Here is a 26,556-nt window from a genome sequence, read left to right as displayed (position 1 = left end):
TTTCAAATATATATTTTTAATAACTACTGATGGAGCAGTTTTACAATTTTAACTTACATAATGGTAGCTGTATTGTTTCCAATGATCACAGTGTAATAATTACAATAATAACCAAAAACGAGGAAATGCAAGATCTGTTTAATTATTTTAATCTTTTTTTTTTTTTGGTCATCCTTTACATAGTATGCTTAGATTATATGACTGTTCTACAGCTTGACATTTCATCTTTCTCACAAGTCAGTTTCTATTGTAAATAATATAGTACCAATAAGAAGCAAGATTATGACTGAGAAAATAGAGTATAATTTAGGTAAATACTTAAAAACAAGTAGCATGTATGAAAACAATTTGTGTAATACAATAGAAAAATAAAATTGGTCACATTCGGTGTCCATCCTTGAATGATCAGTTCTGAGATCATTCTGAGTGCATGAGCGAGGAGGACTACATATGCTTCGCTACGAGCAAATTCAATATGAATTCAGTAGCAGAGAACATTTTGCTCATCCGACGCGTTGTCACTACACACACAGACATGGTTTCTTCCCGTTTCTTGTTGTGTTTCTAATTAAAATAAATGAACACTCATTTTACACCCATTTGATTTGTCTTGGTCAGAATACTGTACAGTAGTTTTTAAGATTGGGTTAAGATTTCACTTCAATCCTCTACCAAAGACAAGCACAGCCCACAACAACTTTTTGGACAACGTTTCCATGTTCCACCACTCCTGATTCTGCTCAAGAACCTGGTGGAAGCAAGTGGACAGGTTGAATCAGGTGTGCTGACTGAGGGTAAACCATCCAGGACCAGGGTTGGTGACCACTGTTTTTGGAGGTGCATTCCTGACAAAAGGCTGAAGCTTGAATACACATCTTCTACAATGAACACAGCAGTAATGGCAACTCACGGAATGTTAGAACAGCACGACGCAAGTGGGGCTCCGTGAAGCAAGCACAACGGTTAATTCCTTTCAGAGGTGTTTAAGCAAAGGTTAAAATTGTGTTTAACAGAAATGTGAAGGCAATCAGTATGAATATATATATATATATATATATCTAGTAGTACATGGTGTAAACAGGAGGAAGGAGATGATCTCAGGAGGACAACTGAAAAAAAGAATTGATAACATTTGAGTATTTCTCAGGCTAGAAGCATTAGGATAAGAAAAATATACAAGTAGCTTTACAAGTAACGGATGCTAAATGGTATTCACTTGTGAGCAGCATCTATGGATATATCCTTCATCTCTTATGTTTAATGAACTAAAATAAACATCAGTCTTTACCAGATTTCATTACACCTCACAAAGAGGTACAACTTGTTGCATTTTACATAATCTGAAGAGACAACCCAACAACGAGACGTCTTCACATTCCAGCACAGACGGACAGCATTTGGCAAAAATGTAAGCTATGAGTATTGCACACAGGCACTATATACTATTCTGTCAACTGTTATTCAGTCAAGTCATTTTGATAGGAAGGACAGTAAGAGCAATTCTAAAAAGGCCTCCTATGGCCCTGATTGGACTTTCTTTTTTTTTTTTTCCCTAATGGGGTGGAGTCTTCAAGGCAAAACAAAATCACTGATTGGCTGTGAGCAAGCCCTGTCTCTGGGCATGTTCCAGAATGGCAGTGTGGCAAAAGTAGTACTGTTCAGGGGTCTGGATGCTGAAGGCTCTTTGCGTCCTCATCCTCCGGACTGTCTGGCATATATTCATAGTGCCCAGATCCTGCAGCTGGGACAGGCAGATATCCAGCGCACAGAATGTACCTGAAGACGAGAAGAGGAATGCATACATACACACATATTAAACACTGATTTATACTCATTTATAAAATCACATCTATTTAAACTCTGTTGGTTAATTAAAAAAAATATATATTATATTTTATATATATATAAATAATAAGTAAATACCATTTAGCATCCGTTACTTGTAAATATGTGTGTGTATCCCCCCCATGGATACAATGCAATTAAAACAAGGTAATTACTAATTACTTAATATGAACATTTCAGATAATGTTGTGAGAAGATTAATTATATTTAATATTGATTACTTTAACATAAATTCATACACTGTGCAAACACCACAAGCTCAACTCCATGTGACCCAAAATGCTGTCAGACCATCGGGGCTTTTTTTGTATTGTGACCTTTCACATTTTATACTGAAAATCAAACCACTTAATTAATGACAAATCATTTCTTGAGCTTCTTTATAGCAGTTTTATGAACTTACAGATTTCCACTGATTGTGCAAATCATCCCACTTAAAAAGATGAGAGAGGTCTGTAATTTTCATCATAGGCACACTTCAAATGTGAGAGAAAGAACGTAAAAAAAAAAAAAAAAAAAATCCAGGAAATCACATTGTATGATTTATAAAAAAAATTATTTGTATAATGGGCAGTGGTGGCCTAGCGGTTGCCGGTTCGAGGTTACATTGTCTCTCACAGTTGAAGTGTACCTATGATGGAAATTACAGCCCTCCCTCAACTCTTTAAGGGGAAAAACAATCAGTGGCTGCCAAATACTTTTCCCCCCACTGTATGTAAAACGTCACATGCTGCACCATGGTGTAGAACTGTAGTGTTTACTGTAGTAAATACTGAAGACAAACAAAAAATAAGAAATTCTTCTAGTTCGTTTCTAAAATAAAGCCCACAAGTTAAATCAGTGCAGAGACATTCTGGACCCTGCTTGCACATTAGATGTTGCTACATTTTGCCCTTATAGCAATGGTGAACCTCATTTATTTAGCAATCAGGTTTACTTTCTACAAATTTTAACACATTTTGCATAAGGGAGATTACACATCGTATCTTACCTGTTCTGCCAATTCCTGCGCTGCAGTGTACCACCATTGGGGGCCCTAAGGGATGCCCTCTCCACTGTGTTCCCATGGCCTGTACTGCCCTCTTCTGCTGCCTCTTGACTGCACCCAGAAAGTCAATGAGTGTTACAGCAGAGGTGGGCACGCCATAGTCCGGCCAACTTATGTACTGGAAATGGGTCACTTGTCTCTGTTCACAGGTCTGTGCAGAAGAATCAGAAGTTCATTTAATGGGCAAAACATTCTGGTTATTCACTCTCAGCTCTATTCCAATTCCAATCATGCACACAATATCCTGAAGATTTTAAAATTATATTTTATATACATTTTATACAAGTGTAAAAATAATTAAGAAAAGTCACTCACACTTCTCAATAAGTTTATGACTAGTTTCAAAATGTCTCAAAATTGGTATCAAAGCTTTATTAAGCTAAAATGGCAAAAACAAGCACTGTGCTGCATCATGTTAGTTTGTCTTACCTCGGTATTGTGCAGTTCCAAGGTGGTCTGATTGTAGTGGGAGTGATTGTCCACCCTTTGGTTAACCACAGCAATGTGGCCATACACCTCCTGCCCACCTTCTTGCAGGGGCCAATACTGACCACATTTTCTCCTGCCACCCTCATCCGTTCTAAACACAGACAAAGAGTACAGGAAAAAAGCTCCAACGACACACTCATGGTTCTCTGGAACATCATTAGGCTTCCTAGTACATTATCAGGACTTAGTTAGTAGCATTTGAGAAGCATTTTAGCTCCCTTAATTAAAACAGATCAATCTGCTCAAGGATTAAATCTAATAATACCTTGTAGTCATGACGATGATTAGCACATTCTGCTCCCAGACCATCCTCCAAAAATCACCATAGGTCCTCTCTAGGGGTCCTGTCAAAAGCCAGAAAAGGTGGAAAAATTAACACCCATAAAACTTACTTATATAGAATGTTTGAGAGGGGAAAAAGAAAAGAAATGGTACCAGCATATCTCCATTATATTTATATTTTCTTCCCTCATACATTCTGTATAAGTGAGTATATTTTACTGTACCTTGGGTCCCAATGTACGCATTCTTCTGCTTGTACCCATCCATAAAGCTGGCATTAATGTAGTCCGATCTCTGGGTGTACACGAACACATTGACAGAAAATATCATAATCTATATGACATTTACATTTACAGCATTTATCAGACGCCCTTATCCAGAGCGACTTACAATCAGTAGTTACAGGGACAGTCCCCCTGGAGCAACTTAGGGTTAAGTGTCTTGCTCAGGGACACAATGGTAGTTAGTGGGATTCGAACCCGGGTCTTCTGGTTCATAGGCGAGTGTGTTACCCACTAGGCTACTACCACCCAGTAGTAGTAAAGGATGTCTGTTACAGATGTGTATATACCTCATTTTTTCTGCTTTTCAGGCACACACGGGTTTGGTCCAAGCAGAGTACATCCCCATATCGATTCCTCTCCTGGTTATATGCGGTGCTGAAGAAGTAATAAAAATATCCACAACCCCCCCATGTACAACATGAGCACAATACGACAGAAATCCCCAGCATCAAGACAAATACCCCAATAAATGTTCTGAACCTACAAAATGTACCACAGGGAATAATGTAATTTTGGGGGGATGGGGGACTCACAGTGCCCAGTGGAAAGTGCCAGCAGGAGGCTCTTTGCGAATCTCATCATATTCTGCATAGATACCGCTGCGCTGGGCTCTACTCAAGTGGGAAATCAGCTCCTCCAGCTTCATCGCCTCAGGGCCGGGCATGTGAACAGAGGTGCCTACTAGTGGGATGCCAACGAGCTCATCTACAGGATCCACCCTGCCATTCTGGCCAGCCAACAGCTGCTGGTTCCAGCTATGGGCATCTAGCGGCAACACCCCTCCCAGGTGCTCCGGCAGACAGTCACGAGGAAGGTGCTGTCGGAGGTCAGTCATTTTCACCATCTGCACCTACAGAAAACCATGTGGTTAGCCATGCGCAAAATCCACAATCACATCACCCCTGAACAGCTTTATAAAGCAAGATTTGTATGTAAACAGAAAATCACAAGTGTAGATACTCTGTGAAACAGAAAAAAAAAAATCCAGATTTTAAAGCAGCATTAAAAAAAAAAAAAAAAAAAAAAAATCCACCCTAGCTACTGCAATACGTATGTATTTTCTCACTAACTTTCTACCACCTCATTCCAAAACAGGATCGTGGCCAGCTAGCACCTATCCCGGGACACTGGGCACAGCCCACTGCAGGACATGCAACATTCACGCACACACCCACGGACAATTCCCCTTGTGTGCATGCCTTTGGACAGTGAGAGGAAACCGGCAAACATTGTTTCTTAATTCCTAGGCAAGCAGAATAAATTTCATAAAATCGATCGCTCGCTGCTTTCCAGTGCAAAACCTAGCAGAAAAAAAAATAGCTGGACAAAACTGGAAATGCACATTTTTCAATATGGGTCTAGCCAATGTCTTCTACTAACCTGCCAGACCACAGGATACTAGAAGATGGTTGACTGTAAAAATCACTGGCCATTGCAGTTGTGAAGATGAGTGTGAAAAGAACCTGTAGTAAATTCTGTTGGACGTGCAAAAAAATAGTTCCCATGACCATTCCTACTGAATGTCTCACTCACCCTTTCTCGTAACTTTTCCTTCAGCAGCAGACTCAGAAGGTTGTATGGAACACGGAACCAGACCGGAGCGCCGACAATGAAAACTTTCTTCAGTCTGGCAGGAAAGGCCCCCTGAACACAAATAAATTAAGTAGGCAATGATCTGTTCTAGTCATCCATTTCTGTAATGTTGTGTCAAAGCACATAAATAAATCAGTGTGCCGTCCTCTAACTCACCTTCAGCAAGTTGAGAATTTTCTTACTGAGGTCCAGCTCAAAGTTGTTGTAGTTCGAGCCACCCATGTCATAAATAAACACCAGGCCATTCCTCTGAGTCTCAAAGCTGAAATAAAGTTCCCAGAAAAGTCATGGATTTCTGCATTCCGAAATCCCACAGAAAAACACAGCGGCGTTTAAAAGCACTTCCTGTAAACAGACAGGAACAGAGCTGATTTTACTCCAGACCCACCTTTCAACCGCCCGATCAAGGAGGTAGAAGAGGGCCTGGAGGACGACGTGGTTGCCTGTTTTGTTGGGGTGATGCAGCTTAGCCGTGTAAAGGGCTATAGATGCCCCTGAAGGGTCCCGTGTACTCTGTAACAGGCAAGGACATACCATCGGAGTTTACCACATCTAGCTGACACAGGGACTATGATAGTAAGTAAAACGATTTACTCTTTCCTAGAGATGATTTTCCAGAACTAGAGATGATTTTCTGTGACAAAAAAACTGGCAACAGGTGCTCCAAAATACGTTAACATCTTTAAGCATTTCAAAAATCTCTCAAGCAGCCCATTCAGCTTTAAACTCTGATGATATGAATGATAAAAGGGAAAAAAGTGGGATTTCTATTAACAGAAAAGCTGTGATTGGCTGTATGAAGTTTATAACAGGCTATTCCTCACTGTTACTCTAAACTGATGTTCTCTAAAATGTCCACTGGGAGGCACAGCAGATATGAGCCAAGAAGACAGGAACAGAAGGGAGGCTTTAGTGATGCAGTGCAATCTTTTATTTACAAAAAAAAAATGATTAAATGTTTTAAATATTTTTATAGCCACAATTTTCCTATTTCAACCAACAGGATTTAAATAAACATCAAGATATTCTCATAAATTCCCCCGATTTGAGGTTTTAAGGTTGTTTAGACATCTCCTGCGAGTCTTTCTACAAGTCCAAAAATAGCCCTGACAGGATGTGAAAGTCTCCGGTGGAATGATGGAAGTGTACTGTGATCTGAGAAGAGAGGAATGGAGAGGGGGAAAAGTAAAAAAGAAGAAAATCGATGCGGACGTAGGGATTGGTGTTACTTGGCTCTGATTCTGCTGAGTCAGTGCAACTCAGAATTGATGGTGCTTCTTACACCTTATGACAGTGATGGGGTTCATCAAAAGAGCCACGGCGTGCCCAAGTTAGTCACACGCACGCTCAAAGTGTGCTTTTTAACCGTGACCGTCTCAAAACCCAGTTATTACTAACAAGCCAACGCCCAATCTCCAGCTAGCCACAATGGGCCCAGAGGCTAGAGATGCATCCACAGAAAAGCAGCCACTCAGCAGCACATAAATCTCATGCAATGGTGAAAGCACTTCCTCTGTGACATGATGACAGCCTTTATTACTGTCCCATAAGTGAGAGCTTTATCATCAGAGGGTGTAGAGGGACACGTATGAAGGAACGTCTGCATTTCAGACAAATTAACCCACATGTCTGTTTCTAATATGATTTTCTCGGATTTTAGGCTGAGAAAATAAAAAAGAAAGCGACATTAAGAACAATTAATGAGGATCATGGCGATTAATACGTTTAAATACATTTTGATACAAAACATTTATATTTATATTAGTTTAAAATGAGCATGGTTCATTTGTTTGATCAGAACTATGGTTTATTGGTATTTTGGCCCACATATTCATACAGAAATGTTGCTGTATTTTTTGGGAAGACTTGTTTTTAATGGCATTTTAATGGAACTAAGGTCAAGACACCAATTTCTTCTTGGTTCTGAATCATTGGTACATTTCAGAAGAAAAACTATTTGGTTCAATGTGCTTCTCTCCCCCCGACAGCAGCCTGATGCAGGCAATGACTGCAGATCCTGCCAACCTAAGGCCCTTTGTTACTTGTTTGAGGATTCTACAGCATGCCCTTGTACTGATCTCCATAGGAGGCCTCAGTCAGGGAGAGGAGCAATAGTGATTAATGTCTTCCATTTCTCCACTGACTAGACTGATGGAAGCCTCTAAAACAGCTTTTATTAGTATTCCTTCTCATCATACAATTCTGAACTTGAATAGTAATCAAGAGAAGATTGTGTGTTTTATCATTCAGTTATTGCAGGGTACTCAAAGTATTTATCCCCCTTTCAGTGTCATTATTCATAATCCACCCTGAAATCTCCATTACTGCACAACATCACAGCCACGGCTGCACGTGAACTTACCAGTACTGTAAACTTCCCGCTAAGCAGCTCCGAGCGCAGGGGCTCCTCCATTGGCTGGAGCTTCACAATGCCCTCCTTCAGACGCGTTTCCTGGAAAAGGCAGGACACGGTCAGGGCTTTCATTCTCATATAATAAAATATCCTCCACCCTCTCAGTCATGGACACACATTTATTAAAAAGCCACAAAGAGGAAGATGGCTTTGTAAATCTAATATTTTAGTGCTAGTCTAAAAATGACACTCAGTCCATTCTAAAAATGGGGGTAAAAGGCGATTCTGATTAATAACATATTTGTTGCTACATAATGTCTTAATAAAAGTGCAACAATGTCTTACATGACAAAATGCTGCCCTGTGCTAAACATGACCTTAAAAATGGGCATTTATCCAAAGTACAAAAATCTGTCCCAAACAATAGTAGTAAATTATATTGGAAAACATTTTACAGTTAAATTTACACCAAACGATTATAATTGACAACGTCCAGACTATTTGCATGCACTGCATTGGTTTCTGTAGCTTTCAGGCAGTGACGTGTCTCTGTGTTACCCTGTAGCTATGAAAGAGCTCGATGGCCCGAAGAACGTCAAATTTCCGAGCCATGAGGAACTTGACTGCGACCTCCCAGGACAGAGGTGAAACACCATGTTGAGTGGTCCACTTATTGATCTCCTCCAGAAACTGTTTTGTCGCCTAGTGGGTGAAAAAAAAAAAGACAAACAATCATCAAAACATGATCAGATCTCCGCTAAACAGAAGAACCCGGCTGCTTGAGGAGATGTAATATCCTGGACAGTCCCAATATCCTCTCCTTCATAAGTGCAATGCAGCGCCTGAATGGCGGGTGTTGTGTTTCAAAGGGCTAAACCTCCAGAAGTGCAACATCAAATAGCCAGCCTGCATTTAACCCCCAGCACGTTGCTGCTGACGGTCAAGCACAGATAGAAATAAAGGCTGTTTATCTGAGGGCACACCACCAGTAAGATAAACAGTTTAGATAAAAAGGAGCCTTTTGTCTCGGGTTTCCTGTAGACTCTGGCATGTGCGCGGATTTTAAAGTAGGCGATGCATGAGCACAGCGCCCTTCCTTTTCTGCGCCGAGGTGGATGCAAGGTTCCTCGGGTTATCGCAAGCGTCTGTGCTCCATAACAGTAAGGTTTGTGGGAAATATGCAAAACAAGAAAACAAACTAGAGACCATTTGGATTTATTTTCAGCAAAGACACCAAGAGCAGGGCTTCCATCTGGTGCGTGCTAGCACCAGTGATCAAAGGTGACACGAAACAGGATGTTGGCCATGATGTCAGCGTGGCTTTTGGTTTAATGTCAGCAGAGAATATCAAAACGTTCTCGAGGGTGGAATGCGGGGACTGAAGAGAGTCTGAATACAGATCAGCAGATGCTGCTCATAGAGAAATGGCCATCCCGCATTTCTTACGAAGGGCCCAACTTGAGCTGAAATGGGGAGCGTTTTAAACATGCAAAATAAAACAGCCATTTGTGCAGCAGATACGTTACTACGAATATGGACCGGCACTTATTTTTGGAGACTGAGCATTCATTACGCTTTCCTGTTCCTTCAAATGATACTATATTCAATGTGGTCCGAGTGCAAGAGGAAGAGCTGCTGCTTTTTGGTTTCAGCGAGTTGAAAAACACTCGAGACAAAAATAGTTATTTAATACAAATGTTTAGTCATGCATTTTTTTATGCTGATGTCTGCAACCAATATGATTTCTTGGGCCAGTTAAAACACAGTTGGTCTAGGCAATTGAAATAAAATAAACCTCTAGACACAATTGGGGCTTCAAACAGAACTGACTAGTTCATAATTATGAAAAAGGAAGTCCTGAACATAATATATCCTAACATCTGACCATATAAAACATCCTACTCCTTATAAAATGAACTACTCTGAAACACGATAAGCACAAATGCATTTCTTTATTTAACATATGGAACATTTACATGGCTAAGTGGTTCGAACACCTTTAATAGTTACCCAAAACTCATGCATGAATTTTAATTCATAGTTCGCTAAAACAATACCTTATTTTATCACTTCGGCTACATATTAAAATACTACACTGAAGGGTTTCGCTACTGTACTGACTATAGGCTCCTTACACCCACCAGTGAGCATAAAGCAGGGTCTCTCTCGCGCTACGAAGACTGACCACTGGCTCAATGAAAGCTTTCCAGACTTCAGTTTCTCAAGAAGTCAAGAGGAAGTGTCAGAATACAAAAAAGCCACGGAAAGAGATGCACAGAACCAGAAGAGAAACGAATCAGCCTGTGATTCTGTTCTGCAAAGCCCGGATCTGCATGTGAACTCATGGAGAGGAACAGACATTTGGATTCCTTGGATATTGCAGCTTTTTAATGCGTCTTCATTTAGTCCTTTAAACTGCGTGTGCTGCAAGTACACTCACACACCCTAATTCCCAAAGGAATAACTAAAATAGCTATTTATTGGCTGGAACAAAAGTGCTTAAAGTTTGTGTTGTAGGTGTTGCAGAGCAGTTTCATAAAAGACTGAGTCTATCGAGTTCCTCGGTCTTAATTCTGAGCCGTGACGCAGGAAAAAAAACAAGGCAATTCTCCCTGTGGGCGACAGGTCACAACCTTCCCATACAGTTGGCCCGAAGTTTGCTGCCTTTCCTTAAAAGGACATCAAGCTCTAGTAATGCAAAGGAATTAAATCCCACTTGACCTGAAAGTATTCCTTATCGGGATATTGTCTCTAATACAACTAACGGGAGTATGCTGCACTAAGATGGGCATTACGCTGAACTCAAAGTTCCGTAACATCATCAAGATGTGAAATGAGATGTATTCTTACACAATATCATTATATATATATATATATATATATATATATATATATATATAAAACAATAATAATAAAAAAAATGACTAATTCATTTGATAAATAGCAATTATGTGCTGAGCCCCAGAATGAATTGGAAAGGAACCACGACCCATCACACACGCCACCATCGCACCAACCCATTCTGGTGAGCGCCAGAGCCAAAGAGGAAGTGCGTTGCGTCAATGGCCTCATCCCGCTCTCGCTCTCTGTTTCTTCCTGGGAGAAGAAGCCATCCTCCTCCCCCCACGTCCCCCACCTACCTCCAGCCTTCTATCTCCAGAACTACGGAAATGCTTTTAGCAGCTGCCTGAGACAGGAGCTCCATCGTTCAGCTGAGAGCGGGCCACAGCGCCGGGGATCGAATTACCAGGGGAGCCGCTTCCACCTCGGCTGGACCCGACAGGAAGTGAGGTGTCCGGAGAAAAGGGGGACTAGGGAGGTCCAAGCAGAAAAGCAACCGGCGGCCGATAAGATGCCCCCTTCCATGTTTTTACGGATAAGGTTACTTTATTCTCATTTTAAGTGTGCATGAAAACACCCACACCCACACTAATTATGGTGCTTCATCACTCTCCAAATCATAACTGAGCCAAAGCCGCGTATTCTGACAAAAGCAGACAAGCATTAGGTCAGTTCTGCTCGAATACTGAAAAAAAAAAAAAAAAGGCGCCTGAAGAGTTAATGTGCGAGTCCTCGAACAACAGGAGACTTTCAGAAACACACACACACACACACACACGGAATACGACCATTACTACAATGATTCCGACATGATTTCAGCTTGACTTTTAACCGCTTACTGGCCGCGCTGGTAGACCGGCGTCCGGCGGCTTGTGGCACGTCGGTAGGCCGCGGCGTCGGGTGGATCCATCATTGCTCTTTAAAGCAACGCGAACGTTCCCGGACAAGCAGCTAAACGGGACCCGCGTCTCACCACGACGCGTCCCCGCGGAGCGCGACCACCGTGCTGCACATCGTCATCATCATCATCATCGCCGATTAAACCAAAGCGTTTTCGGGAAAAGGACGAATTTGCGACTTTTGCGCGCATCGTTTCCGTATCACGTGTCGCGAAAAGAGGAGAAGATGAACAACGTCGCGCCATGAGACACGATTCCTGTCGCCGCGCTAGCCGGCTAGTCGCATTAGCCTACCTGCTCCTCTTCTGCCGTCAGCGGCGCTGCCATTCTTCGCTCCCCGTTACGATGTTCGCTCCTCTCCGGCGTTCCCCCGGACAACGTGGGCGGATTATATATGTACAGAAACAGAAGAAAAAGAACGTACATATATTCTGCGCGCTTAAAAAGAAAAAGAACGGCCGGAGGTCGGAATCCCAGCTGCCGCTTCGCAGGGCATGTCAGCCCGCACTGACCGGGGCCGCCGCGCTAGGCTGCCGACAGTAACCTGGCTTGCTCGCCCAGGCCGGAGGAGTCGGATCCCGTCCCGCCCTCGAGCTTCGGCCTCATAACTCACGCGGAGGAGCGGGACTCGGAAGACGTCAAACGGGGACCGGTCGCGTCGACTGGCGGAAAGTTGAGGAATGCCCGCGGCCCGTCCGTCCGTCCGTCCGTCCGTCCCCGCAGCCACCCTCCCTCACGAGGTGACCGTCCCCTCTGCTGGTTACAATTAAACACGACCGGAGACAGCGCGCCTCTTCCTCCTCCTCCACCTCCTCCTCTCCATTCATAAAACGGAGCACGGATGGAGGGGGGGAGGGTTGCGCAACCTCAGAGGAATTAAATTCCATCAAGGCAAAAAAAACAAAAACGCCTTTCATCCAAATGCTCACATTGAATATCATGCACGCACAAACAAGCTCGCAATAATAATATATTCTTGTTATATTTATTATTATTAAGTCAGATTATGGCAGCCTAGAGTATGTGTTGATATGCTTCAGTTAGAAAAATGTTCCCCTAATATTAAAACATTGTTTTATACAACGTTTCAGGGCTACGATCTGTCTTCCCGTGGGGGAAACTAATATAAAAAGACTCGATATGAATGCAGATATTAATATTACACAATACCAGAATTTAGCAGACTGCATTGACATACAGTTTAGTTCTTACATATGAATAACTTATGAATGTAATAAACTTTATATTTCCATCTGTTACAATCAGTTTTATTACAGATGATTTAAACTCTTCTTTCTGCTTGAGGACAAGGTCATGGCCATTCAGGCCAAATCACACATGTACCAAATACTGGATGGTCCATCACAGCATCCAGAACATCATGACCGGCATCACTTGTCCAGGTCACCTTCTAAGTAACCGGTGAAAAGGAGCCCCAGGGGGTCAGTGCGCTTCAGATCAGTGAATTACAGAGCGCTGTCTCACCTCATCCTGGAAAAATCCAGAGCTTCAAATTCTTTTCATGCTGAGACAATGCATCCAACCTCAGAGAAGTAGAATAGAGGTCTGCATAGGCGCCATAATACATATGTAGGTGGGGTCACATAAATCAAATTTAACATTCAAAATGTAGACATTTTCTATATTAAATGTAAGTTTACTATTTAATAAATTATATAGTAAAATGTCATTTGATTTAATTTTGTAATTTAGTCCACCATCCACTATTAATGTAACTTATAATGGCATGACGTGGCTTGTTTTGACCCTAACTTTTCCTTTTTGTTTGAAATCAGAAAATGTAGTAAAAATAAGAAAATCTCAATGTGGTTACAATTCAAGATTCTGTATGTCATATACATAATAATACAAGTTATTACAATTTATTTTAGGAGAATATTGTTGGAAAATACAAAAACTAAGGTATGCAAAAACATGTACACAACTGATATTTAAGATTAAGTTGCCAAAGTTCTGAGAATTTGGAATAGCTGTGTATTATTAAATTAAATGAAGGTTGAAGGTTTGCATGTTGATGTAAATCATCTTCAATGACATGATGACAGGTGAAAAACTGTACCGTACATTTTTTTTCCAACAGCTCTAAATGCAAAATTCAGACTTGGACAAAGTGGTTGGTACCTTTCAGTCAATGAAAGAAAAACTCACAATGGTCACAGAAATAACTTTAATCTGAAAAAAGTAATAATAAAGGGACAGAGGAACCAGAGGAAGTGAACGATTACTTAGCCTATAATATAATTTTGTTATGTTCAGACAGAAAATAAAGCGTAACAAGAAAAGAACGTTGTCCCTACTGTGATACATGGAGGAGGCTGTTACAGTCTAGGGCTGCTTTCTGGCACAGGGTGTCTTAAATCTGTCACACCAAAGAAATCTCAAGACTATCAAGGGATTCTAGAGAGAAATTTGCTGGCCAGTGTCAGAAAGCTTGGTCTCAGTCGCAGGTCATGGGTCTTGTAACAGGACAATCACCCCAAAATTGAGTATTCTAAAGTGGCCTTCTATGAGTCATGACCTCAATCCTATTGAGCATCTTTGGAAAGAGCTGCAACATGGCATCTGGAAAAGGCACCCTTCAAACCTGAAATGACTGGAGCAATTTGCTCATGAGAAGTGGGCCAGAATACCTGCTGAGAGCTGCAGAAGTCTCATTGACAGTTACAGGGATCGTTTCATTGCAGCGAGTGCCTGAAAAAGTTGTGCAACAAAATATTAACTTTTGTCCAGGCCTGTTCCATACGTTCATTTTTAAAAATAATTCTGTTGAAGCATGGTTGAAAAGCAATGTCTGACTTTCATTGGTTAGCATTCATAGAATTTGTCAGATTAAAGTTATATCTGTGACCATTGTGAGTTTTTCTTCCATTGACCAAGGGGTACCAACAAATTTGTCCCTGTCTGTTCATAAAGTAAATATGTAAAGTAAAATAAATCTTACAAGTAGGAAATGCAACTGCCTCAATCAACATTCAACGCATTCAAATGCTGATTTATGTCATGGAGGTGTTTCAGCCAACAATATTATGTGGGCACCGTGTCATCACCAACCCTGTTTTGCTCAGTCAAGACTCATACTGGGACACTTAAGTGTGATCCGATTTCACTGATATGTGTCATCAGTGTGACCGAAGGCATCTGTTCCATCTGTGCTCCATTGAAAACCCAGAAGAATGTTAACAGCGTCTAGATTTTTAGGTAACTTTAATTATGAAAGGCCACAGACTTCCAAAAACATCTTTGGCAAAATACGTACAGACAACAGGTAATACAATTCCAGAAAAAACATCATTGAGGCGAATGTTAAAAACTAAAAGACTAAAATATTTATTAATAAATGATAAGAAAAAAAACTTGAAAAGACTCAGATGATTTCTTCTACATCAAACATCAGGTCCATGAAGTTAAAAGTGAAGCATAAAATGGAACACGTACGAACCCCCCCCCCCCCCCCCTTACACCCTACAAATTCAGTGCCTCTCAATGACATTCACCTCCAGGTTCCTTCCATCATACACAACTGCGATGTATCAGGTGTATGGAGGTGTGATGGATGGCACGTTTAACGCAGCCTCCTCACCCTCAGCACTCCATGCTCTTCACTTTTTGACTGGGACTGCATGCTTTTTTCGGCTTGTCAGGAGTGGAGAGGTGTTCTAATTCATATTGGCCGTCCTGCTCAGCAGGTCGCACCTCAGATGACTTTTTCTTGTGTTCGAGGATCTGCTGGAGCTGCTGGCTGGCGTACTCTGGTTTAGCGGTCAGGGGGTTCATGGGGACCTCCATGCCCAGAATGTCTGATACCATGTAGGGCCTTAGCCAGCCCACTAACGGGGTGCTGCCTGGAGTGTAATGGGTCTGGCGATGGAAGAAGAGGAGGCCGTCCACCTGAAAAGACCCATAATGCTACGGTGTCAGAGATTTACATAGCTGGCAAACAGAAGCACTCTAAAGAAAGGAAGTACTTACATTAAAACTGTACTCCTTGGACAGAGCTTCTTGAATGAACTCTGTAGTGCAGACAGTGCTGTTCAGAGCTATAAATCGAAACTATACAAATACAGATTATTACATTTCTGAAATCATATGGAGGCAAGTACAGGCAAGTAACCAAACCAAAAATGTGCTAAAATCACTGTACAATTTTTGTGGATTTAATGACAAAAAAACTGAGCACACCATAAAGGGTCACTTACAGGATTACGCTTGGCAATTTCTGATAGGTTCTCTGTCTCAGCAACCTTCGACTGCAGCCAGTAAAACCTGAACTCAGTCTATGGGTTGATCATTAAACAAAATCACATACATGATTTAAAATTAGGCAGAATTTGCTATACAGTTCACAGCTGTTGATATAAAAGTGTAGTACCTCCTCACATGGGGACTACTACTACTCAAACTCACCGGACAGTCATAGACAGGATGTCCTCTCCAACACATCACATCTAGGATGTAGTAGGTTCGGTCCACTTCACTATAAATGCAGTCCAGTATAGTGTAATCTGTACAAGAGGAGGGACATGAGACAACAACGAGGTGACCATCCATTCCATGATGCAGTAAAAGCAGAAAAGACCACTGGTCTGTAAGGCCTACCTTTTCCCATTGCAGAGTTGTGTCTGTTTCCACCAGGTAACATGGAGGGGAAGCGGTTCACACAGTACCCACTTTTGGTATAAGCTGCTGTGGAACCCTTAGAAGGGGGGAACGTAGACATCTTATCAACCAACAACTAGACTGCAAGTGTCCATCAGATTTATGAATGAGCTTTAGTCGTATCCATAACAAAAAAAAAAAAAAAACGCATGGTTGGCTTTACTCAGAAAATTTAACAACAATAATTCAATACGCACAAACCTTGGAGGCCACAACAAGAGAGCGTTTCCCCACTGGACAAACCACCAGAAGCCAGTCTGTGTTCAGGTCTGTAGGAACATCTACCAGCCATTCAGACAGCATCAGCTGGACAGACAGATGTGTGGTCAGCACATGGTTTCAGTGCAGTCACCATTGGTATAGAGAATAATAAAAATAATATAAACACACACACACACATCTCGTCATACCTGGTTGGCGTAGTACTTTGGCAACTTTTTGCGCTGTTCAATTTCCATGCCCTCTTCTGTTTCATCCGGATGCTCTTCCTTTTCTGCCGTTTCTTCCTTCTGCTCATCATCGCTATCTGCGCCAGTCCAGTCTCCATCAGCCAAACGACGAGCATGGTTGACATAGTTCAGTCTCTTTCTGAACATAAGAACCACAGTCATATTTTTAATCAGCTGAGGCCACTGTTGACCTCTATATCCTGGTAAACAGCACACAAAAACTCATTTTAAAGGTTAAATAGTTATTAAATTTAGAAAAGGTGTTCAATGTGTTTTGTTTTTTTGTCAAACTGTATGTCAAATTGCATTCTCTGGTGTGACAATTTACAACGCTAGACAAGACACGATGTGCAGATATGCCCTGACAGAGCAAAGCCACGGCAAGAGAAAACAGAACACAGTGCACAATACGGTGTAAGGATTTGTCTCACATTTTCTGCAGCTCCAAAAACCTCCACCGCCGTTCACTCTGCTCAAGGACACTGTACTTGCTCTTGTACTGGGAAAGCCGGGGGTGAGGCGCTGATGTGCTGTTGGGCTCTCTAGAAACAGCAAAGCTGGCGGAGAGAGCTTGGGTGAGTTCATCCATGGTGAACCTGTAGCCTAAAAAGCACATTTTCAAACGATCAAGCAGTGGAGTCTTTCAGCAATATCTCAGCAGTAGACAACATCAGGGCACAAAATATCTATATCAAATATCAATACTTTTATAATACAAATTTCATCCCAAATTCTGTTCTGATTTCTGTTGTTTTGGCTGAATTTTTTAATGCAATGTGAGCCACACAGTTCATACACAGCATCTTGTAAATCAGCTCTGTTTTTACATTTTCAGCAAATTGTAGAATATCACAATATGTACAGTATCACAGCATATTGTGATTATACTTGTATCGTGAGATCCTTGCCAACGAAAACCCCTAAATAACACTGTGACCTAAAAGATTTTATGATCACTGCTAACTTTTGGAAACAGCTCTATAAATAACAAAATATTCAAAAGCTTAATTTGAATATTTTACTGATACACTGAGTTGAAACAAGAAAGAGCAAAAATTACACATCAAAAATTATTAGCCCCCCGGCCATTAATAGTCAATAGTGTACCCTGAACCACGACTGCTACCAATGTCATAGAGTAGATCTTTACTAGGATGGCACGGGCCTCCTGAGGGATTTTGGCCCATTCGTTCATTGCAAATTGTTGTAGCTGGTTCCAAACTGCATGGTTTCCACCACAGATTCTCAGTAGTTCTCCAGAGTTCTCGAAATCTTGCGCTCACAAGATTCACTTCTTACAGAACTTGCCAATCATGCAACCTACATCAGTTCAAGACACAGACATGAGCCAGTACTGTCTTCTTACAACCAGTAGTTACAGGGACAGTCCCCCCGGAGCACCTCAGGGTTAAATGTCTTGCTCAGGGACACAATGGTAGTAAGTGGGATTTGAACCTGGGTCTTCTGGTTCATAGGCGAGTGTGTTACCCACTAGGCTACCACCACCATAACCACCTACCCTCTTCTTTCTGCGCTCCAGACTGGTTTCCCGTGTCTTTGGCACGGTGAGTAACCCTAGACAGTAGTAAATGCTGTAAATGTAAATGTAGACCCGCTCACAAGTGCCCTGTTCCTGGGGAATCTTTTAAGCTGATTGTCCTTAGGAAGCAAGATGACCGCACAGGTCTGGTTTCAAAGCTGACTGGTTTATTACTGTAAGGGTGTTTGTTACGAACCCCGTTTTTACATGAAAAAGAAGGCCTAAAATTGTATTTATAATGCAGAAATCTACCAGATCTACTAGACAGCACTGGTGAACGTTTGATTAGATTAAGTTTCACCAATGTCGTAAACACTGGGAAGAAGTTCAGTAAAATGTTCCATAATTCCTGGCGGGGCTAATAATTTTGGCCTTAACTGTACACGTTAATACGACGTTCAGGTAAAGAAAGTGACAGTTCAGTATCGTAGGCCCACATCCCAAATTAACATTCATTCTGCATTTACATTTAAACAAATCCCATCAGAACGATCCGACTCAGAACAAACCTCAGAGCCCACAGCAAGTTGCTGGTACAGGTCCACGCACGGAGACTCCGTTCAAACGTCTGTTCCGCGTCGCAGTCAAATGACGTAATAGGCGCGCCGTCCTTTCTGTGGACGACCAACCACGGCTTCGGAGTTAGACTCGATCGTCAAGTAGAGGTGCGTTAGTGGTAGGGTTGCCCGCCGTCCCGTATTATCCGGGGACGGACATGTTTCGGAATGTCAAACACATCCTGCGAGATTACTGTTTATAGACCTATTATTATGGCCCGGAGAAATGAGGCGCTGATAACATACAAACTACAGATCCCATGATGCAGTCCTGCACTTGCCTGGCCGAATGCGGCCGAATCAGCACAGGAGCGGTTTCCACTTGGGATAAACCACAGAATTAAAATTCAGTCTGGCATCGGCGAATCATTCATATAAACAGCAAATGTGTTTGTAAAATATAAATAAAAAGGGGGGCGCGTTCCTGCTGGAAACCCTACTTAATAGGCAAGAGATTTATTATTATTCTCTTATTCGAACCCGGGTTTTTGTACATGATACGCCCGGGTCTTGATTAGAATTAATAATAGATTGAGTTGAAAATTGGAGCAAAGTAAAACCTTTTGTGCGTTTTTTTCATCATCAGGCAGAGGGTGCTAACCTACCGCACTTCGCAGAGAACTGTGACAAAACCTTTCATTCACAAATATATTCTAGGTATTTATATGTGTGGAATACAAACTATGTATAAAAGGTTTAGTCTACCTTTTATTTCCTTGGCTTGTCTTGGACCAGAAAAAATTAATTTATTTAAAAAGGTGTAAATGATATGTGTATATTGAATTATGTGTTTCAAAATTGTCATTTGTTTCAAATTAAGTTATTTAATTTATAAAATACTATGGTTTTGTTATTATTGGACTTAGACTTTGATCTAAAATGAATTGCATAATTAAGGACTATAATTAAAATCCTTCCAAAACAAGGGAGATTTGCCTTGTTTTTTTTCATAGTGTCTATGCAGGGTCCTGGATAAGTTCTGATGTCCTATTTCTGCTCCTGTCCCTTGATAGTCCATTTACAGCATTTATCAGCCGCCCTTATCCAGAGTGACTTACAATCAGTAGTTACAGGGACAGTCCCCCCTGGAGCAATGGTAGTAAGTGGGATTTGAACCTGGGTCTTCTGCTTCATGTGTTACCCACTAGGTTACTATCACCCTACCAGTCCGGAGCATATACTGGTTTAAAGTGTAATTGCATACTGTATTCTTAAGACAATTTGATGTTTTTAAAAATATATATGTTAATGAATTTCCATTTGGAGCAAGCAAATTACTGAGGGAACAAATGAACTAATGAATTAATATTCCCCGCATATCTTTATATAAACTGTATGCGCTCAATCTGTATGCAACTGTATGCGCTTAAATCAACTCAAGAACGACCAGTGAAGCCCCTGAATCCTACACGAACGGGCATAAAATAAATCGGCGTATTCAACAAGCCTGCTCATTTAGTAAAACGTCCAGGCAAAAGGGACTGAGCTGAGTGATCTAAAGATGTCCTTTCTTCCCTCTTCACCTCTTTATTTAAATGAGAAATTACTGAGGGAGACGTGACACAGCTCCTGTTTTGGAAGCTGTACAAAGGCAGGATCATATCTTCATTGGTGTCATCGCTGATAGTTGGGCTGTAAAGAACACAGAGGACAGCAGCATTCCCTTTAGTTGTCCCAGTTCCAGGCATGAGCTGTCACCAATGCGCTGGTCCTCCCCAGCACTCCTGTGTCCTTGTCCCTCAGACCTTTTTAATACAGTTCAGAAAAATACTCATTTCTGCTTCTGTAGGAGTTTCCAGTGGAATTCTACTGCCTGCCAGCAGGTGGCGGACATGATCCACGAGTATGCCACCCAGAGCCACTGCTTTGTCCTGAACCTACAAAAGTCCTTCTATGGGAAAGAATGATAAACAGAGCATAACGTTCAGGGGGACTGGCCTTTGATCACATTTTTTTTTCCCTCTTTATGAAGTGTTGTTGAGTACAGGAGAGAAATGTGGGAAGTGAGGGGTGGTGCTGAGGGGGTCATGAGGGGAGGGCAGGCGAACAAAGCTGAACAGGGTGTGCAGCAGCCAAGGTGCATTCTAACTGCTCTTACTCACCTGGATGACACACTGTGAGTGGGTGCTTTTCCAAAAAGGTAACGGAAGCAAGACGTTCTAGTGACTGCATCTCTTATAAACTATTTTATGCTTTCCTTCATTTAAGACATGGAAGAAAAGTACATAATTGACGCCTCTATTGCAGTTCAACATGAGATAACCTCAGGTCTGTTTAGAATTTTGTTATAAAAACGCCTGTTATGCCAGAAGGACAAACACACTGTTAGCTTTATTAGGTAGACAAAGCATAAACATCGTCACATGTACCATTATTACCGAATCGTCCTCATACACAGTGATCGGAAAGTCACATTCTGATTATCAGAACCATAGACAGGGAACAGCGAATAATGCCATGTAAAGTCGTCTGGAATGTAAAAGAATGAAAGGCTTCGTGTGCCAGTTGTACCTCACGTCACCTGGACTACGTATAGACACTTTTACCACAGTAAAGCACACACAGGGGATGCATTTGTCCGAAAACCCCTAGCTATTTACAACATATTATACAGTGTCGGTGGGGTGCACCATGCAAACCCGGCAGCCTCACCTGTCTTTCAAAACACTCAGTCGGCCTCTTAAGGTGCGCTTCAAATGCGCACGTTCCTCTAAAAGCATTGTTTCCATGAAGCTTGCTCACAGCGTAGATGTAAGATGTTAAAGCAGACCAAAGAGAAAATTACGCACACGTAACATATCCAGTGTACTGCATGGGTGCTTTCAAACCGAAGTAACAACCGCACCTCATAGCCACGCACCTCGAACAGCGGAGGCAAATCATGCATTCACATTTACTGCCGCGGCCGAGTGGTGCACCGGGCCGCTCAGGTGTGGTGCGGTGTGATTTGCTCGGAATCCAGTCGGACAATTTTTGCGTGGGCACGCATGCAGCCGCCTGGCCAGCGTCGTATCAGCTCATTGTCCCCGCACTCTCCGTAACACAGTCGCCGCTGGACCGTTGAGCTCAGTCACGGCTATGTTGCCCCGCACAGTTCCTCCTTGAGGGACACGGCTAGTCGTGGTCTGCCATCAGTCCACTACACACTGCCATAAAAACCTGAAGGTCCAGTTGTAGGTGTTTTGGAGGCTTCGTGTCTCATTACTCTCCCCTCACGATAAAAAAAGAAAACTGTACAAGAGAGATGTCTGCCGGGACCCATTAATTCCTGGGCCCTAAATGGAGTCAGAGGTCCTCAGAGGCTGACATCACTGCTTCTGTGTGTCCATGATGGAAGGTACCTCATTCAATTTATTCAGGTTCGTGCTTTTTTTTTTTTTGCTCCGAAGCACAGTCCAGTGCGTATCTATCACATACAGTAGTTGACAAGATGCAGGTCTCTGTCCTGTCCACATTAGTCCCACTGGCTTGACTCTCCCATCGCTCAGGTGCAGCAGTCTCGGTCTAGGTGGCCTTGAGAGGAGATGAGGGAAGGGTATGGTGTCATCTTTTCAATGTTGACATAGGTGGTGTTGAGAAGAACATAGTGCTCCCCACTGAAGCTGGAGAAGATGGCTGAGATTCTGGAAACAAGCTCAGAGAATGTTGGCCGCCTCTCTGGTTTTGGGTGCCAGCATTCAATCATCACGTTATATCTGTGCACCGAGAGAGAGAGAGAGAGAGAGAGAGAGAGAGAGAGAGAGAGAGACCGAACATCAGACAATATGAGCTTTGCTTTATGCTGCAAGCTCTTACATTTTAAATAAAGGGCCATGAATCAAACATTATTATTCCTATACAGTGCCACTTGCATCAGGGCCTAGAACTGATGCTATGTGTGCTCTGCAAGCAATTTCCTTAAATTCCTGAGTTCAGTCACCACAAACCATACACATGGTAACCATACACTACCATAACATCAATATTTCATTTGCTTTACTAACCTTTTATTTTAAAAAAGGACAGAATGGGATTTACTTTTTTCTTTAATTACTCATGAACTTATGGACACTATAACAAGGCAATTTGCTGACAGGATATTTGGTCCAGGTTTGCATTTTACTCGCAAGAGTGAAAATACCCCTGAACATGAAAAGGACTTCAATAATTAGTCAAAACTTTGACATTTTACAAACTAACAGGACCTGCTTTAGGGAACAAATAGCACAAATAATCAATTCAATTCATATTACTACACAGTATTTAGCAATATAGGCCATGGGACCTTAAAACAGGCCAGTGGCATTAATGTATATGACAAATGGATATTCACTCAGAATTGTTCATAATTCCTTATAAGCCTCCAGTCAGTCATCTTCCAACTGTTTGTCCAGATGAGGTTCGTGGAGGCAAAAAATTATGATTCAAAGTAGAAAAAAAAGGTGTGAACTGTCACGCTTTTCTGAAGTAAAGATTTCCCAGTTTTTTTGCTGAATTTATATCTTGTTATTTTTATAACATACTGGTCTCTGCCTAGTCTTTGTTGATCTCAGCAGATGGTGCCCTCTGAGGTGGAAACAGAGTTAGATTTGTGCCACATGTGGTTTGTCTGGAATTGTGTACAACACCAAAAAAAAAAAAAAAGTTTCAATATGAGAGGAAACTCTTGGATTTTGGCATCGTTCACAGCCACCGCTGAGAGGTGACTCATCTTTCATGGCTGATATGAGGGCTGCCCAGATGGACTCACTGACTGTTCAGCTCCAGTGAAAGTGCATTCTTCCCTGGCGCTGCCCTTATACTGCACCCACCAACGCCGTTTTACAACGGCCATTTCTTCTCCGGCTCACTGTGCCGAATAAGCGCACCGAGGCCTGGTTCCTCACCTGTCTCCGTGTTCTCCTTGAATGCATGTTTGAGTTTTGCCGTGATAAGTTACTAAAACGTCTATTTTGCTAGAGTTTTTTTATTGTACAAAGCATGTGAATAATGCATTTAAATTGTGTGTGTGTACTCACAGAGCGTCAGGACAGAACTCTGGCTGAAGCAGTCTCCGCCCTTGCAAGAGGAACACTGTGATGTCAAACGAGTTGACATCGGAGTAAGGTGGGGCCCCCCGGGTCATGAGTTCCCATAGCAACACACCAAATGACCACTGTGCAGAAATGGAAGAACTTTAAATCAGATGCACTCCCCCTCTGACAGAGTGGTGTATGTAATGTATGCCTGTGCATTTTCCTGTCAGAATGATGGTTATCTGGGAGGACGGACAAAATTAATTATATGAACGGCAGTCAGGTCAAGGCAATTTTCATACATTATTTAAATCACATTTGACTGGTGGAATGTTCAAAACACCGAACAATTATTTACTTATTCAGCACTAGAATGGGTTGGCATTGCACAGAGAAAACAAAAAAAGTCAATGCATCATTGCAAAACAAACATGTAAAACATATTCCAGAACCGACAGGGCATTTACTTTTTCTGTCAGTTTTAGTTTGTTGACGTGAATGGAAGAAAATATGAAATTCTAGGCCCAGGCTGTGTAATCTTTCAGCATGGTGCTATGTTTTGCCTAGGCCGGTTGAGTTTCTTTTGGCAAGAAAATTCAGAAGGGCGATTCAACTTAACTTAAAGGAAACACCAAGAATCAGAGATTCAAAAAACATAGACCAGTCCTCTTAATTATTCAAATTATTTGTTTATTATATGATCGAATGTATGTTAATTCATACTTCTGTGCGTTCAGTTTTGTTCTATAATGTAAAAGACCTGTAAATGAGTTTGTGCATCCAAACTACCGGTAGTGTACTTGTTAATAACTCCTCGGCAGTACTTACAACGTCTGACTTTGAGGTGAACTTGTGCGTCTGCAGGCTCTCCAGGGCCATCCACTTGACTGGCAGCTTGACTCCGCTCTTGTTGTGCACACTGTAGTACTCCTTCTCGTAGATATCTCGGGCCAGGCCAAAATCCGCCACCTTCACAGTGTAGCTCTCGTCCAGCCTAGCAAACAACAGGGGACGTCAGTGATGCATTGCAAAACCAAGTATCTCATGGGTGTAATTAAACATTGTGATTTTTTAAACTTACATGCAATTTCTGGCGGCCAGGTCTCTGTGCACAAACTTCTTGCTGGCGAGATACTCCATTCCTTTTGCAACTTGCAGCCCAAAGCCCATGAGATCTTTGACAGTGGGGTTCTGTGCAAAAAAATATATATATTGTCTTAATATGAATGATCAGTTTATATTAAGACCCACCGGTGGTGGTAGCCACCATCTACCAGAAGACCCAAGTTGGAATCCCATTTGTGTACTACAATTGTGTACCTGTCTCCAGGGTCTCTGTCCATGTCACTACTGATTGTAAGTTGCTCTGGATAAGGGCGTCTGATAAATGGTGTAAATGTGAACGTGTTCGTAAATGGCACCGTTAATTGATCTATAAATAGATGTTTAAGTCTAAACTATGAGTTCAAGGCAGAACATACATTAGTTAAGTACTTTCTGTATGATATGTTTAGACTCTCATCTTACGTGAGTCTCATCCCTGATAAAGTTGCGTAGGTCTCCATGCTTCATGTAAGGTAGGACCACCAGAGGGGAGCCCTCGCTGGGCAGGCAGATGCCCAGCAGTGACAATACATTGGCATGGCTGAAGTCTTTCATTATGATGCCTTCCTTCAGGAACTGGGACACCTCCTCAATGTCTGTGATTCCTGTGAGAAATCGGGAACATCTTAATGAACCTGCAGCACTCATTTATTTATATATATCAGCTAATAACATGAACTTAAAACAACTCTTTTAAAAACACTGACAAAAGCAAAGCCATCCAATTTCAGTGTTCGGTGCCATTTCTTTGCATTACAAAGACTTTATCAAGCTTTGTAATCCCATCCAATTTATTTTAAACGAGATTCTGCTAAATATCTCTGTCTCTAATCTGACAGAGCTATTATAGGGCACTCTGAGACCAGCAGAACTAAGTGATTCAGCATTAACCTTGGCAAAACCTCCCACAGACGTTGAAGCCATCACAGTCTGCTGAATGGGCATAGTCACCAGCATGTCTGTTTTTTTAGATCTAATTCAGAGCGACACAACATTCCCATTACAGAATCTCATCAATGTCGGCAGTGCTGTGACACTTTCCCCTTACTCTCCTCTAATCCCATCTGAGAAAAGAATCCGATTTAGTGAAGATGGAGAAGCTATTTACCCTCTCACCCATACTGTGACGGCAGTAAATTACATTAAAAAAAAATCATTTTTGCCTCCAGACTGTCAAATTAAAAGAGCTACCCTAGAACCAACAGGAAATAATCTTACTTGAGAGAATCTGAATGGCAAACTGAAGTGGTGGTGTGAGTGAAAGGGACCAAACCAAAGCAAAAAGCAGTGCATTAATCTTGCTCTCCAAAGTGACACGTTACCCAATTAGAAGCAGCCTAACATGATACGCCGCCATTCATCATAATTATTATGTCCCCTGTTACCAGAATCCACATCTCAACAAAATACCCTTCTTATGCCATTAAAGGGTGACCCAATCAAACCACATAAAAACATACAGAATCTAATCAGACTGGCAGATTATGATGCATGGAGATCAGCTTCACCTGTCTATCTAAATGCACACATTTCGTAAATTATATATTTAACCATTTTTTCAGTTTGGGAGATCCAGTGATTAAGATAAAGTGGGTGGTGAA

The 26,556-nt window shown here is 41.8% G+C and overlaps 3 protein-coding genes across 4 annotated transcripts in view; all 3 read right to left on the bottom strand.

The window, feature by feature from the left end:
- Positions 1–68: 68 nt before the first annotated feature.
- On the bottom strand, positions 69–12,471 carry ptpn9a (protein tyrosine phosphatase non-receptor type 9a). The gene is made up of 13 exons (XM_028958875.1): positions 11,929–12,471; positions 8,453–8,596; positions 7,904–7,993; positions 5,930–6,054; positions 5,698–5,803; positions 5,482–5,592; positions 4,482–4,798; positions 4,236–4,323; positions 3,889–3,958; positions 3,648–3,726; positions 3,323–3,473; positions 2,837–3,044; positions 69–1,776 (listed from the first exon to the last, which is right to left on the bottom strand). The coding sequence occupies exons 1-13, from the start codon at positions 12,058–12,060 to the stop codon at positions 1,586–1,588; spliced, it is 1,812 nt and encodes a 603-aa protein (XP_028814708.1). The 5' UTR covers positions 12,061–12,471; the 3' UTR covers positions 69–1,585.
- Positions 12,472–15,120: 2,649 nt separating this feature from the next.
- Positions 15,121–18,884, bottom strand: snupn (snurportin 1). The gene is made up of 9 exons (XM_028958876.1): positions 18,810–18,884; positions 17,192–17,363; positions 16,722–16,899; positions 16,513–16,617; positions 16,252–16,348; positions 16,060–16,157; positions 15,852–15,929; positions 15,625–15,705; positions 15,121–15,543 (listed from the first exon to the last, which is right to left on the bottom strand). Exons 2-9 carry the CDS (start codon positions 17,347–17,349, stop codon positions 15,238–15,240), a joined length of 1,101 nt encoding a protein of 366 aa, XP_028814709.1. The 5' UTR covers positions 17,350–17,363; positions 18,810–18,884; the 3' UTR covers positions 15,121–15,237.
- A 2,335-nt stretch (positions 18,885–21,219) lies between these two features.
- met (MET proto-oncogene, receptor tyrosine kinase) overlaps positions 21,220–26,556 on the bottom strand; it is a 30,506-nt gene continuing 25,169 nt past the window's right edge. For both annotated transcript variants that reach the window (XM_028959061.1, XM_028959062.1), the window contains 5 exons: positions 25,379–25,560; positions 24,933–25,042; positions 24,680–24,845; positions 23,855–23,991; positions 21,220–22,552 (listed from right to left, as the gene is read on the bottom strand). In XM_028959061.1, the coding sequence (XP_028814894.1) occupies positions 22,342–22,552; positions 23,855–23,991; positions 24,680–24,845; positions 24,933–25,042; positions 25,379–25,560 (806 nt within the window). In that variant the 3' untranslated portion in view covers positions 21,220–22,341. The remainder of the gene's footprint in view (positions 22,553–23,854; positions 23,992–24,679; positions 24,846–24,932; positions 25,043–25,378; positions 25,561–26,556) is intronic.

The sequence above is a fragment of the Denticeps clupeoides genome, chromosome 17, assembly GCF_900700375.1.
Source record: "Denticeps clupeoides chromosome 17, fDenClu1.1, whole genome shotgun sequence".
Lineage (NCBI taxonomy): Eukaryota > Metazoa > Chordata > Actinopteri > Clupeiformes > Denticipitidae > Denticeps > Denticeps clupeoides.
The sequence above is the reverse complement of the archived record's forward strand: the minus strand, read 5'-3'. Positions and strand labels throughout refer to the sequence as shown.

Bases quoted from the DNA above. Each gene is read 5' to 3' on its own strand.
- ptpn9a (XM_028958875.1), bottom strand. From the start codon at position 12,060: ATGTACGTTCTTTTTCTTCTGTTTCTGTACATATATAATCCGCCCACG. The intron at 6,055-7,903 runs GTAAGTTCACGT...TGCCTGTTACAG, and splicing joins GCGGGAAGTTTACAGTACTG to AGTACACGGGACCCTTCAGG. The intron at 4,324-4,481 runs GTGAGTCCCCCA...TTACTTCTTCAG, and splicing joins GGCACTTTCCACTGGGCACT to CACCGCATATAACCAGGAGA.
- snupn (XM_028958876.1), bottom strand. From the start codon at position 17,349: ATGGATGAACTCACCCAAGCTCTCTCCGCCAGCTTTGCTGTTTCTAGA. The intron at 16,158-16,251 runs GTAGGCCTTACA...CCTCTTGTACAG, and splicing joins CAACTCTGCAATGGGAAAAG to ATTACACTATACTGGACTGC. The intron at 15,706-15,851 runs GTAAGTGACCCT...GTATTTGTATAG, and splicing joins AAATTGCCAAGCGTAATCCT to TTTCGATTTATAGCTCTGAA.